Source organism: Panthera uncia, chromosome B4 (genome assembly GCF_023721935.1).
Source record: "Panthera uncia isolate 11264 chromosome B4, Puncia_PCG_1.0, whole genome shotgun sequence".
Lineage (NCBI taxonomy): Eukaryota > Metazoa > Chordata > Mammalia > Carnivora > Felidae > Panthera > Panthera uncia.
Window position 1 is genome coordinate 131407876 of NC_064809.1, and position 13048 is coordinate 131420923.

The window sequence follows — 13048 nt, forward strand, 5'->3', positions numbered from 1 at the left end:
ACCCCTGAGATCATTTAATTTTTAAAAAAATAGATTTTATTTTTAAGTAATCTCTACACCCAAGGTGGGCCTCGAACTCACAACCCTTATATCAAGAGTCGCATGTGCCAGTCAAGGGCCCCTATTTAAATTTTTTTTAAGTTCATTTATTTTTGAGAGAAAGCAAGAGAGAGAGCGAGCACGAGCGGGGGTGGGGCAGAGAAGGAGGGAGACACAGGATCCCAAGCAGGCTCCAGGCTCTGAGCTGTCAGCACAGAGACCGAAGCAGGGCTCGAACTCACCAGCCGCGAGATCATGACCTGAACCAAAGTCTATCATTTAACCGAGTGAGCCACCCCCAGGCGTTTCCCCCTCTCTCCTATTTCATTTTTTACTAGTAGGAAGAGATGATTTCCTTTCCTTCCTCAAGGCTAATGACAGCTTCTTTATAAATGCTTTTCAATCCACAGTGTGGTCAAGACGAATTCCTACGGGCCCAAAGAGCAAGTCGCTTTGGTCTCTGTCAGATACCGACCGTCCTCGTGTCCCCCACATGCCCTCAGCGCCCGTCGCTCGACGGAGATCGCGCCTTGGCGTCGCCCTGGGCTTGCGCAGCTGCGTTAGCCCCCACTTCGCCCTCCGGCGTCCGGGGGCGGGGTCTCTTTCAAGTGCGCTTGCGCACAAGCTGCGCGGGACCCCGTGCTGCTGCGGTGAAGTCCCAGCCGAGAGATGGCTGTGAGGGAGGCGGCGGCGGGCCCGCGGGGGCCCGGGAGGGACGAGGAGACCGCACTGCTCTACGAGAGGGCCCATTACCGGCATGACCCGTGCTGGCTGCTGCCCGTGCCCCCGCGGCTCTGTCTGGCGTGCGTGCTGGAGCTGCTGCCGGAGCCCTGCGTATCGGTGCGAACTGGGCCCCCCGGCATTTCCCTCACCAAGCTGGGCCGCCCCTCGCCAGGCCAACTCCCTTGAACCTGACGCACCTTCCCTGGAACTAAACCGGGCCTACCCGCTTCGTTAAACCTACCCCCTAACCAGGCATGCGCCCTCGCCAGGCCAGAGCGGCCTTCTTTGCTAGACTACCTCAGCCTCAGTTTACCCCGCCGGCTGCCCTGCTCCGAGTGTACTGTCCCCTTTCCAAACCAGCCCCTGCGCCTGGCCATGCGCCTCAGCTGGGCCTATCCCTGTCCCCACTGAGCCCCCTCCCCTCCAGGACTCGCTGGCACGCAGGCCCACCTCCCCTTCCCGTCTCAGCAGGTGCCCTGCCGCTTGTTGCCCCCGCCATTCCTCCAGGATCTTAACCTTGGCTCGACCCACGGGCCAGGTACACCCGTAGTAGGGGCCCCTCATTCCCTTCAGATTTCTTAGGGCGACAGTGTGGAGTAGGGGGCTGCCTAGGTCTCTGTGATGGTAGCGAGACGGGAAGAAGTTACAGCCAGGCGGGGTGGGGTGAAGGGGAACCTTTCTTTCTTTTTTTTTTTTTTTTTTTTAATTTTTTTAACGTTTATTTATTTATTTATTTATTTATTTACTTTTTTTTAAAGGGAAATTTTTTTTTTAATTTTTTTCAACGTTTTTTATTTATTTTTGCGACAGAGAGAGACAGAGCATGAACGGGGGAGGGGCAGAGAGAGAGGGAGACACAGAATCTGAAACAGGCTCCAGGCTCCGAGCCATCAGCCCAGAGCCCGACGCGGGGCTCGAACTCACGGACCGCGAGATCGTGACCTGGCTGAAGTCGGACGCTTAACCGACTGCGCCACCCAGGCGCCCCTCAGAATGTCTTTATACTTTAAAAAAGTGTTGAGGACCCCAAAAAGCTTTTATATGGGTTATATCCACTGATATTTACTGTGTTAGAAAAAGAAACCAATTCTTAAATATTAATTAAAAAATGGTAGTAAATCATTACGTATTAGCATAATTGGTTTTATTGCTGTAAAATATACATGATATAAAGCCTACCATTTTAAGCATGCAGTTCTGTGGCATAAGTAATTTAAATAAAAATGATGATATTTTCTAAAAGAAAAAAAGATAATGAAAGGAATAGCTTTGTTTTACATTTTTATTTACATCTATTAAACAAGTCTCTTTAATGTCTAGCTTAATAGAAGTCAGCTGGATTCTCAAGTATTTTAGCATTTAATCGGTTGTATATTACCTGTCATGTAAACTTTGAAAAACTCCACTGTATACTTGTGAGAGAGTAAGAGTGAAAGAGACAAATTGCATTTTAGTATCAAAATAATTTTGATCTTTGAACCCTTTCAAAGTTTTGGGTACCCTCAGGGGTTCCCAGGCTACACTCTGAGAACCTCTGAGCTAGCTGATAACATTTGAGCTATCATTGAGGCCAGAAGTTCTGAGGCTGCCATTCTTGGACAGTGAGTCAGAGATACAGAGATAAATACGACAGTAGGGGAGAAAATGAGAATGCTAAAAACTGGGAATTTAGTAGACAGACATATTTGTGGTCAAGTGCTGTTGGGATAGGGAGGGAAATTGGGAAAAGGTTTTGAGAAGAGGATGCATTTGAATTAGGCTTGAGAAGATGGGTGAGCTTTGGACCCGAGGAGAAGTTGGGGGGAGGGTGCTTATACTAGCAGGGCTTATCCCATTAGCAAGGATGAGTTTGGGGAGGTAATCAGAGTGTTTGAAAGGAAACTGAGGGAGGTGAGATTGAAAAGCCAGGTTAAGATAAGTTCCAAGAGTTTGAATCCAGGCTGAAGAGCTTGGATTTAATCCAACACGTGAAAGAAAGTCACTGAGATTTTTTGAGTAACTCATTTAGATTACTAGCTTAATGTATTATGTAGGAGGAATTGAGGGAAAACATGAGATTTGCAATAACAGGTTAGAGACAATAAGAGATGCAACTTCACTTTTTATTGAATGCACTTTTTTTTTAGCTTCATCTCTCATCAATTGAAAAAGTGTAATATAGTCAGTTGTACCCAAGTTCCTGCTCTATCCTCGGTGTATGCTCCCCTTTTTAACCTAACTTTTGCGACTGTCTTGAGCACTTTGCACAGCTACTACCCAGTTCCCTGTACAGGGAGATGAATTGAGTGTGAAGATTTATGTCCGAGTTGAATGGAAGGATGCATTTCTCTACCAGCCTCTTTGAGGCTCACGAAGGGTCTCCAGCATCACTCTCCTGAACTGTTAAGTAGAAAGGACGCTGACCTTAGACAAGACCTGTTTGGAGATAGATTTGAGTCCTTGGGAATGTCTTTGGGCCTCAATTTTCTCATCTGTAAAATGGTGACAATAATTTTTACTTGCTTCACTAAGTTGTTAGACAAAAGAGTGATTTGTTGTTAGACAAAAGAGCACTAAAGTGCTCTGTAAATATAGGGTAGTAGGAACCTTAGCTAATGTATAATCCTCTGTATAAACACATAGATTCCTGTGTGTAAATGTTACTACTTTCAGGGATTATGACCTTACCATAGTTTAGATGAACCTTCCAGTATCATCTTGTAATTGTATTTAGAAATTATAGTTGTTTGGGTTCAGAATGGCTGAGACTTGGTTGCTATTGAATATTTTCTTCATCTGCCCCAAGTTGGTGCGCAAGAAGCATGTGCTCTCCTGTTTCCGAGATGCTCTCTTGAGACATGCCTCCCTGGTCATGCAGCTTGTGGCTCAGGATCAGAGAATCTGTACCCACTTCATAAGCATGCTTTTCGGTGAGATTAAAAGGGAAATTTGGTATGCATTTTGCATGTATAGCATGTATATTTACTTTGGGGTCTTGGAGAAATGGTCTTGGAAAGATAATTTAGACTTTTTACGATGTAACAGTGTAACTTATTAGCAAATTGTTTTGTCGTAATGATGAAGAAATGGTCCCTTTTCTAAAACACATGATGCATCGTATGGTAACTAGCTTTACTACAGCCAAAAGTTTAGTAAAAGTGTGAATATGAATATGGGAAACGTGTGATCTTTCAGAGTCCACTCTGGTCTTTGAAGAGGATCAGAACCAGACTAGAGTCTGTTGACCTGGGTGTGACCCTGATTGAAATACTTTCCCTCTCCTGTGCTTGAGATGAATTAAAAGGTCCCTTCTTTTAATATAGTTATTATGTCCTATGGAAAGAGCCCTTTTCAGGGAGGAGGGGAGCTAACTCATATTGGATATTTTTTCTCTGCTAGTGGCTTTTCAGGCTTTTACCTGCCAAGTCAGTCCTTTAAGGGAGAAAGGATGATCCCCAAGGCTAAGGGAAGTCCTAGCAAAACAACTGGCAGGACAGGAATTTTACCCGAGGTCCGTTACAGATTCCAAAGCACTCAGTTTTTATGCTGGGCCACACTTGGTGTTGAGGATAGCATTTATCTGGGACATTGCTTAAAGCTACTTTTAGTCTAGAATTTACAATGTGCCTTTGTGAGTTTCTCTTTTAACTACTAACCATTCCCTTCTCTCCTCCCTCTACTCCAAGGGCTGTTATGTAATGTGGAAGATGGAAGTGTAATAGACCTCTGTATTGAAGGTAAGGTGAAACTATGTGTACCTGGCATTTGAAGCTGGGTATATTAGCTGGGTATATTGCAACTCTGGTTATTTGAGACCTTGATGAAATAAATGTTTCATTTTAGAGACAGATCAAGAAAACTCAATTAGTTGTCAATCATTGATTCTGCATTTTTTTCTCAGGCACCTCGTCTGTGCCAAGTACTGTATCAGACATTGGGGATACGTAGATGGATAAGACATGGTTCCTGCCCTTTAAGAGTTTACAATCTGGAGGAGGGATTGGATAGTAAATAATGAGAGCTGATAAGTACTGTTACAAAGGCAGCACAAACTGTTTTCATTACTTTCACATTGGTTAGTTGGAAGTTGTCTGCACACAGGTGATTGTTAAGGCTGCGGAAGTGTGTCTGTTTACCTATAAAGCACTGAAGGAGTGGGGCACCTGGCTGGCCCAGAAGGGCATGTGACTCTTGATCTTGGGGTGGTGAGTTTGAGCCCTGTGTTGGGTGTAGAGATTACTAAAATAAATAAACTTTAAAAGGCTCAAGGAGAAAGAACACAAGAGCACTGGGATAGGAGGACTCTTGCAGAAAGAGTAAGAATTGTATCAGTGAGGGTGTAGTCAGGCAACAGAAACCACATAAGTTATTTGAACAGGAAAAAACTTTAATATGAAGAATTATTGACTATTTAACTGAAGGCAAAAGAAAACACCGGGTTTTCACAGACGTAGGAATTTCAGAAAGCAGCTTCCACCCTCAGGGCTGAGGAAACAAAATGAGGTTGGAATTATTAAAACATAAGTTTTCTCTGAGGAGAGGATGCTGCTTGGCTGCTGCTGGGTCCATGACCATCCAACCACACGCTTAGCAGCTGTGACAGATCATAAGTAAGCATGATTTGTGTATACCTCTGACCATCTATCAGTCTAGAATGTGGAAAAACAAATGTACCACTTGAAGTTCTGACCACTGGCAGGAATGGGGAGATTTCCCGTCACCATTATGCCACTCTTGAGTGGGGCTATAATCCTAAGGCTGTCCATTGCTGGTTGGTGCCAGCATAACTTATAAACCTTCGTCAGACCCCAAGAACTTAACTGAGGTGGTAGGCACTAGATAGAGACTGCAGAGCCAGAGAGGGAAGAAGGACTTGCTCCTTCCTCGCTGTTTCCTCTTTGTTGCCTGCCTTCTTCCTGTTTCTGTGACTGTTATCCCAGAATGCTTCTTTACCTTGGAAGTGCCAGAGTCTTCCTGCAGCAGCAGCTGAGTATAGTTTTGTAGCTTTTCCCAGACGTGCAGAGCCAGTCTCTTTTTCACTGCTCCTCAAACATACCAGCAGAAGCATCACAAACGATTGTATACAAGGATGAGTTTGGGGTTGAGAGGTAATAGAGGCAATTAAGGCAATTATTGGCACAGGAACTCACCCATAATTCTATTTTCTAGTATATGAAGGAGCAATGGTGAGGCAGGAATAAAGTAGAGATAATATAAAATAATAGTTTTCAACCTTAGCTTCACAATAGACTTACATGGGTAACTTAAAAAACATCCAGATGCTTAGGCTCTTTCTTTAGAGATTATGATTTAATTGATCTAGAGTGGGAGTTGGGCATTAGTATTTTTTTTTTTTAACTTCCTGGGTGATTCTGATGTGCAGCCAGATTGTGAACTACTGATATAAAACAACGAAGAAGCCAGAAATCCTTTGATTTGGATATGTACACTTAGTTTAATTGGGGAGATAGAAAAGACTATACTGGTAACGCAAGCAAATGACTTTGAGTAGAAGGGCTATGAAAGGTGAGGTGTGGGCCAGAGGTTGTCTTGTGGTTAGTAACACTACTGTGTCTGCTCAGTCCTTATCCAGCTTACAACTCAGCTGAAGTTAGAGCAGACCGTTCATTGCCTGCTGGATGAGTGCCACAAAGAGGTCAGTAAATAGCGGTGGGTTCTTGAGTACCCCTCAGAATCCTCAGATATCAGAGCTGGGCCCACACCTTTCTGGATCGGTGGGGAGATTGAAATACAGAGAGGGACAGGGACCTGTCTGAGGTCACTGAGTCAGTGGCAGAGCCAGAGCTAGGGCCTGCCTGGGTCTTCTGATCCTGCCCCAATACTGTTTGTATCTTCCCTCCTTCCCCTTTCCTCTCCCTCTGTGTGGTGAAGTCTCATCTTTCTGACATAATCATCCCATGGCTATTCTCTATATCCCCCTAAGTACAATACAGATTTCTTTGACCAACTTAGCAAGGAAATATATTTACTATGTCTTGGCTTAGTGTTTTTCTTTGGTTTGAATTGTATACAATATTTAATACTGAAGTCATTTGTTTTTGTCAGCATCTAAGGCAAGCACTGAGTGGATATATTTAACCTGCCTTCTTCACAGATAGTCACAGATACCATTCAATAAGGAGCTTTTGCATTGTGTTTAAGACTTAGGAATAATATCAGAATCACTTTTTATTTTATTTTTTTGCAAAAGGAAGACAAATGGGGCACCTGGGTGGCTCAGTCAGTTAATCAAGTTACTTGATTAACTTGATTCAGTTAATCAAGAGAATCTTGATTTCAGCTCAGGTCATGATCTCAGGTTGAGCCCCCCATCAGGCTCTGTGCTGACAGCATGGAGCCTGCTTGGGAATCTGTCTCCCTCTCTCTCTGCCCCTTTCCTACTAGTGCTCTCTGTCTCTGTCTCTCTGTCTCTCTCTCTAAATAAATGAATAAATAAACATTAAAAAAAAAGGAAGACAAATGTTCATCTTAACACCAAGAACATTTAATTATGAATTATACTAAATTGTCATACATTATAATTACTCTGCATATGATTAATATATCAGATTGAATTTATCATCATATATGTCAATACTTATTAAGATGATTCCACTTAACCCTTTTGAGCACTTTCTATATGCTGGGCACTGTGTTAGGTGGTTTATGTGCAGTATCTCATTAAGTCCTCCTAACAACCCTATGAAATTGATACTATTATTATTTCCTACCAGAGGAGTTAAGAGTCTTACTTAAAGTGCTATAGCTGGTCAGTAGAAATGGTGAAATATATACTGTTGACTCTACTTGTAAGCCATCAAGCATAGGGTCTGATGAATAGAAGGCTCAGTAATGGCCATGGTAATGATAATAATAGTAATACTTTTTTTTTTTTTTTTTTTGCACTAAGCCAGAATTCTGTCTTTATGATGTTCCCAACTTTCACTCTCCCAGTTTCTGGCTCTATAGAAGACAAAATATGCTAATGTTAATCCAGTTTAACAGTCATGTACTGAGCTAGGTACTGAGTACTCTGAGGAATCTGACTCAGTCCCTTTCCTCAAGGTCTTCCCAGTCCAATAGGGGAGATAGATACTTAGTTAAAGAAGCTGATTACTGGTTGTGGTGAGAGACACATACAATACAGGCTTTGTGTAAATAGGGCAAGATAAATTTTGTTGGGAGATCTGTCCTGATCCTAATTCATACAGCGAAGCGTGTTCATTTTCTATAGCTGTGTAACATGCCCTCCATGCGAGACAGCCTGGCTACCCTGACCCTTCTCGGCAAGTTGGTGGATGCTATCCCTCCCCTGGCAGACAAGCTTGTAATGGAGCACAGTGAGTAACCTCTGGGGAAGAGATGCTACTACCCTTTTACCAGCTTTGATCACACTTTATATCACCATCCGGGTGGTCCACTCACTATACACACCTGGGAAGTTGTTACTTTCCTATTCTAGGCTTTCAGTTTCCCATCTGCAAAATGTACTCTATGTTGGCCAAGTTGAAAAAATTCTTGACCCTGGTCTTGAGTTATTTCACAAATTAAGTATCTACTTAATTAAGTTATGTTAACACAAATTAAGTATCTACTTATGGACCTTCCTTTAGATGGAAGGAGGAATTAATTCTGGAATACAGAGTGCTTTTTTCTATCAATAAAATGCAAATAAATATCTCATAGAGGATTTACTCCAGGGTTAATCACTTCTTTAAACCTTGGTTTTCTCTTTTGATTAAGGGTCCAGAAGTTGTTTGTTATGGGAGATTATAAAGGATTACCACTATTACTACCCTACGGGGCACAATAGTTTGGAGTTTCATATAGCAGCTGACATTGTGAGGTTTCCCTGGCCCCTTGGTTGTTTTCTGGACAGGTAATCTGATGGAACATCTGTTGAGGGGTTTAGTATACCCCAATGAGGGGGTGCGAGCTTCTGTCTGTTACCTCTATGGGAAGCTGTACTCTTCACCAGTGGCTGCTGAGATGCTTTCAGGCCATTTCCGGGAGAAGCTGTGTCCTCTCTTCCTTTCCATCCTGGATGGCGCCCAGACAAAGGAGCTACAGATCAACTGTTTGGGTAAGATATAGGACTGGAGAGAAAAGAGAGAATGCTTTTGATGTTTTGCTTGAGGACCTGAGATATTGGCTCTCTAGTGGTAGGGAAGTTTGCCTCTTTGAAAAGGGTAGAAGCCATGGGTTTAGGACAGAAGACAGACAGGCTGGGGGTGCCTGGGTGACTCAGTCGGTTGAGGGCCCAGCTCTTGATTTTGGCTCAGGTCATAATCTCAGGGTCTCAGTGGGATTGAGCCCTGTATTGGGCTCTGTGCTGAGTATGGAGACTGCTCAAGATTTTCTCTCTCTCTCCCTCTGTCCCTTTACCCCTCACTCATGTGCACGCACGCATTTTCTCTCTCTCTCTCTCTCTCTCTCTCTCAAAAAAAAAATCTTGAAAAAGAAAAGATACACAGACTATGATAGATGCCTATCTAAGACCCTTGCCTTTGGGGGCACCTGGGTGACTCAGGATGTTAAGCATTCGACTCTTGATTTCAGCTAAGGTCATGATCTCATGGTTCATGGGTACGAGTGCTGAGTCTTCAGTGACTCTTCACTGACAACATGGAGCCTGCTTGGGATTCTCTGTCTCCATTTCTCTCTGCCCCTCCCCCAACTTGTGCGTACTCTCACTTCTAAAAAATTAAAAATAAAAAAAGAACCTTGCTTTTGCAAGGAGAAGAAGAAAGTGGGACAACAATTTTTCTGCCTCTGGTTTTTACTGCCTGCTCTGGTGTATCCTGTTTTTGCTGCCAAGTTAATCTTCACACTGCATAGCTTGCGTTTCCTGTTTCCTATTTGAAAAATCATCTCTGGCTCCCTCTGGCCTCCAGGTGATGTGCAGGTTTCCTACTTGTTATTTGAGGCTCCTTAGGAGCCCCCGTGTACCCTTTCAGCCTCTTCTGCTGTTTCCTTATGTAGGTACACAAGACCCTTGAAATGCTTCCGACTAAAGAGATTTAACATTTTTGAAAAAATTTATTTCATTTATTTTGAGAGAGAGAGAGACTGAGAGAACAGTCAGGGCAGGGGCAGAGAGAGAGGGAGAGAGAGAATACCAAATAGGCTCTGCGCTGTCAGCACAGAGCCCAATGTGGGGCTCGAACCTATACACTGTGAAATTATGACCTGAGCTGAAATCAAGATTCGGATGCTTAACCAACCAAGCCACCTAGGTGCCCCTCACATTTTTTTAAAATAAGCTCCACACCCAGCATGGAGCCCAACATGGGGCTTAAACTCACGACCTGAGATCAAGACCTGAGCTGAGATCAAGAGTTAGATGCCTAACTGACTGAGCCACCCAGGTGCCCCAGGAGCTTTCACATTTTGAACAGAGGTACTATGATTGGTAACTGGGTGAGGGCCTATTCCAAAGCAGGAGCTACAGGGAAAAGCATTGTCTATGGGTGACAACAGTTTCTTTTCACAGTTTGGGCCAAGAGCTCTGTTATAAACAGTCTGGCCATACATAGTGAGTGTTCATTTTGGGCCAGGCCCTGTGTCAGGCTCTGGGGTCATAAAGGTGATCAAACCCAAGCTCTATTCTGAGGGAGCTCATAGTCTAGTGTGGAAGAAGGATGTGGACAATTAAAGATTAGTGTGACAAGTGTTGTCCCAGAGGTTGCATACAAGAGCATAGGATTCTATTTAATATAATGTTAGAGGTCCTTGCCATAACAATGAGGCAAGAAAAAGAAATAAAAGACATTAAAATTAGGAAGGAAGAAGTAAAATGGTCTCTGCAAATGCTATCATCTTATATATAGAAAACCCTAAAAACTTCACCAAAAAACTGTTAAACCTAACAAATGAATTTAGTAAAGTTGCAGGATATAAAATCAGTTGTTTTTCTATACACTAACAGTGAATTATCTGAAAAATAAATTAAAACAATCCCATTTATAATAGCATTAAAAATAACAAAATACTTATTGAGGAGGGCACCTTTTGGGATGAGCACTGGGTGTTGTATGGAAACCAATTTGACAATAAATTTTATATATTAAAAAAAAAATAACAAAATACTTAGGAATGTCTGTGGTGACATGATGAAATTTCTAGAGGATGTCTGAGGGGCTACCTTAGACATACTCTGGTGCCTATACTTCTCTCGCCTCACCTCCCAACCCTTTTGTTTTCTAGGTTGGCTGAGGCAGCTGCTGAAGTACGATCTCTTTGTGTCTGTAATCATGAATGAATCTTCACTGGCGGAAAGTACGGAGGGTGTTGAGGGGCCACCAGGAAAGACCTCACTGCCTTTGGTGCTCAAAAAGGTGCTTGTCTTGTGATTTCTGGTCTCTAGGTTCAATAACAAGGGAACTGGTATGGCTCCTGGGCCTTGTATCACTCCTATCTAAGATTTCTAAGGTGTTTTCCTACTGGCTCAAACAATATGCTGTTAGAGTACTCAAAGTACAGTTGACCCTTGAACAACATGGGGGCTAGGGGCCCTGATTTCCCCTGCAGTTGAAAATTCACATAGAACTTTTGACTCCCCCCCAAATTTAACTATTAATAGTCTGTTGACCAGAACCCTTACCAATAACATAACCAGTCGATTAACACATATTCTGTATGTTATATGTATTATATTCTGTATTCTTAAAATAAAATAAGCTAGAGAAAGGAAAATGTTATTAAGAAATTCATAAGGAGGTGGCAGACAGCCTCTCCTTTGCTCTCCCTTGTGGTATATTTAATAAACTTCTATCTCCTTTGGAAAAAAAATTCCTAAGGAGGAGAAAATATTTGGAGTACTGTACTGTATTTATCGAAAAAAATCTGCATGTAAGTGGACCCGTGCAGTTCAAACCCACGTTGTTCAAGGTTCAACTGTAGGTTTTATTTCAGTTGTGAATATTTATATACACACCTCCCCCTTAACATCTCGGCTGGCTGATAATGGAGAATATATGCAGCAACAGAAAGTAAGCTATCTCAGGTGTTTTAGTGATAAAACTCAAGCTTCTTAGCTTGGTACCTAGAGTCCTCTTTCTCTGGATCCTCCTTATCCCTTTAGCCTTATTAACCTATCTCTTCCACCCCACAATCCAGTGCTCCAGCCATATGTAATTTCTCCCTGGCCCTGCATATGCTAGGACATTCTGTCTTTGTGCCTGTGCATCTGCACTTCTCCTTTGCCTTTAAAGCCTTTCCCCTCTCCTTTGTCTGTTGATCCTTCAAAGCCTATAGGGTTCCTTTGTCTTCTTGGCTCCTTTAGGCAGAATGTGCCCTGTGTCATGGCTTCACTATATTGTGGTTGATCTACTGGGAGCTTCTTTAGGGCAGGACCTGAGTCTGGCTGTATCTCTGTAGTGCTCAGCACAGTGCTTGGCAGAGCTACTTGCCCTCATCTGATAGTGGGGATATCATTGATTGACTAGACTGTAGGACTCCTTCTGCAGGAAAGAGGAGGGGCCCTGGTCAGAAGTGGAAAATGGACAGTTGGGGATAGAAAAGGCGGGTATTAAAAAGCCAGGGTAAACTGCTCCTCCTTATTTCCCTGGGATGCCTCTAGAAAGGTCCATGCAAGGCCCGTGAACTCTGAAGAGCAAGTTCTGTGTCTCTGAATCAGAAAATCTCAGATTGGGTTCTTTTCTGTGTTCATTTTTTTGCTGCCATCCTGAAGTCCATGGTAACATCTGGTTAGAACATTTGATCCCAGGCTCAGCAGGACACAAGGTCTGTGTCCTCACAGTGCACCAAGGCAGCATAATGGTGGCAGGGACAGAGATTAGACAACACTTCCCTAGGGAGAGAGATAGGAATCTTGACTTAGGGGCCCTGGCCTCCACTCGTATGTGGAGACTGTTCTTCTCTTGGCAACTTTGAATTATCAGTGTGTTATTTTACTACAGTAGCCAGCAAGGTTGGAACTAGGGTGAGATGAGTGAGATATTTGCCTTAGATGTAAAATAAGGGGGTGCTAAAAACCTCAGCAATCAGGATAGTGTTTTAATGCAATGTGTGTGTGTGTGTGTGTGTGTATTTTATTTTTTTAATTCTTTTTTATTCTTTTTTATTTTTTTAATTAATTAATTAATTAATTATTTTATTTTTTTATTTTTGTGTGTGTGTGTATATTTTAAATCTGAGAGAGTGTGAGCCCATGAGCAGGGGAGAGGGGCAGAAAAAGAGAAAATCTTAAGCAGGCTCTGTGCTCAGTGCAGAGCCCAATGTGTGGCTTAATCCCACGACCCTGGGATCATGACCTGAGCTGAAATCAGGAGTTGGATGCTCAACC

At 43.0% G+C, this 13048-nt stretch overlaps 1 protein-coding gene across 2 annotated transcripts in view; it reads left to right on the forward strand.

Moving 5' to 3' along the window:
* Positions 1 to 650: 650 nt before the first annotated feature.
* The window catches only part of MEI1 (meiotic double-stranded break formation protein 1), a 79122-nt gene continuing 66724 nt past the window's right edge, over positions 651 to 13048 (forward strand). For both annotated transcript variants that reach the window (XM_049626438.1, XM_049626439.1), the window contains exons 1-7: positions 651 to 879; positions 3548 to 3671; positions 4428 to 4478; positions 6324 to 6397; positions 7976 to 8081; positions 8621 to 8824; positions 10948 to 11078. In XM_049626438.1, coding sequence (XP_049482395.1) covers positions 709 to 879; positions 3548 to 3671; positions 4428 to 4478; positions 6324 to 6397; positions 7976 to 8081; positions 8621 to 8824; positions 10948 to 11078 — 861 coding nt within the window. In that variant the 5' untranslated portion in view covers positions 651 to 708. The remainder of the gene's footprint in view (positions 880 to 3547; positions 3672 to 4427; positions 4479 to 6323; positions 6398 to 7975; positions 8082 to 8620; positions 8825 to 10947; positions 11079 to 13048) is intronic.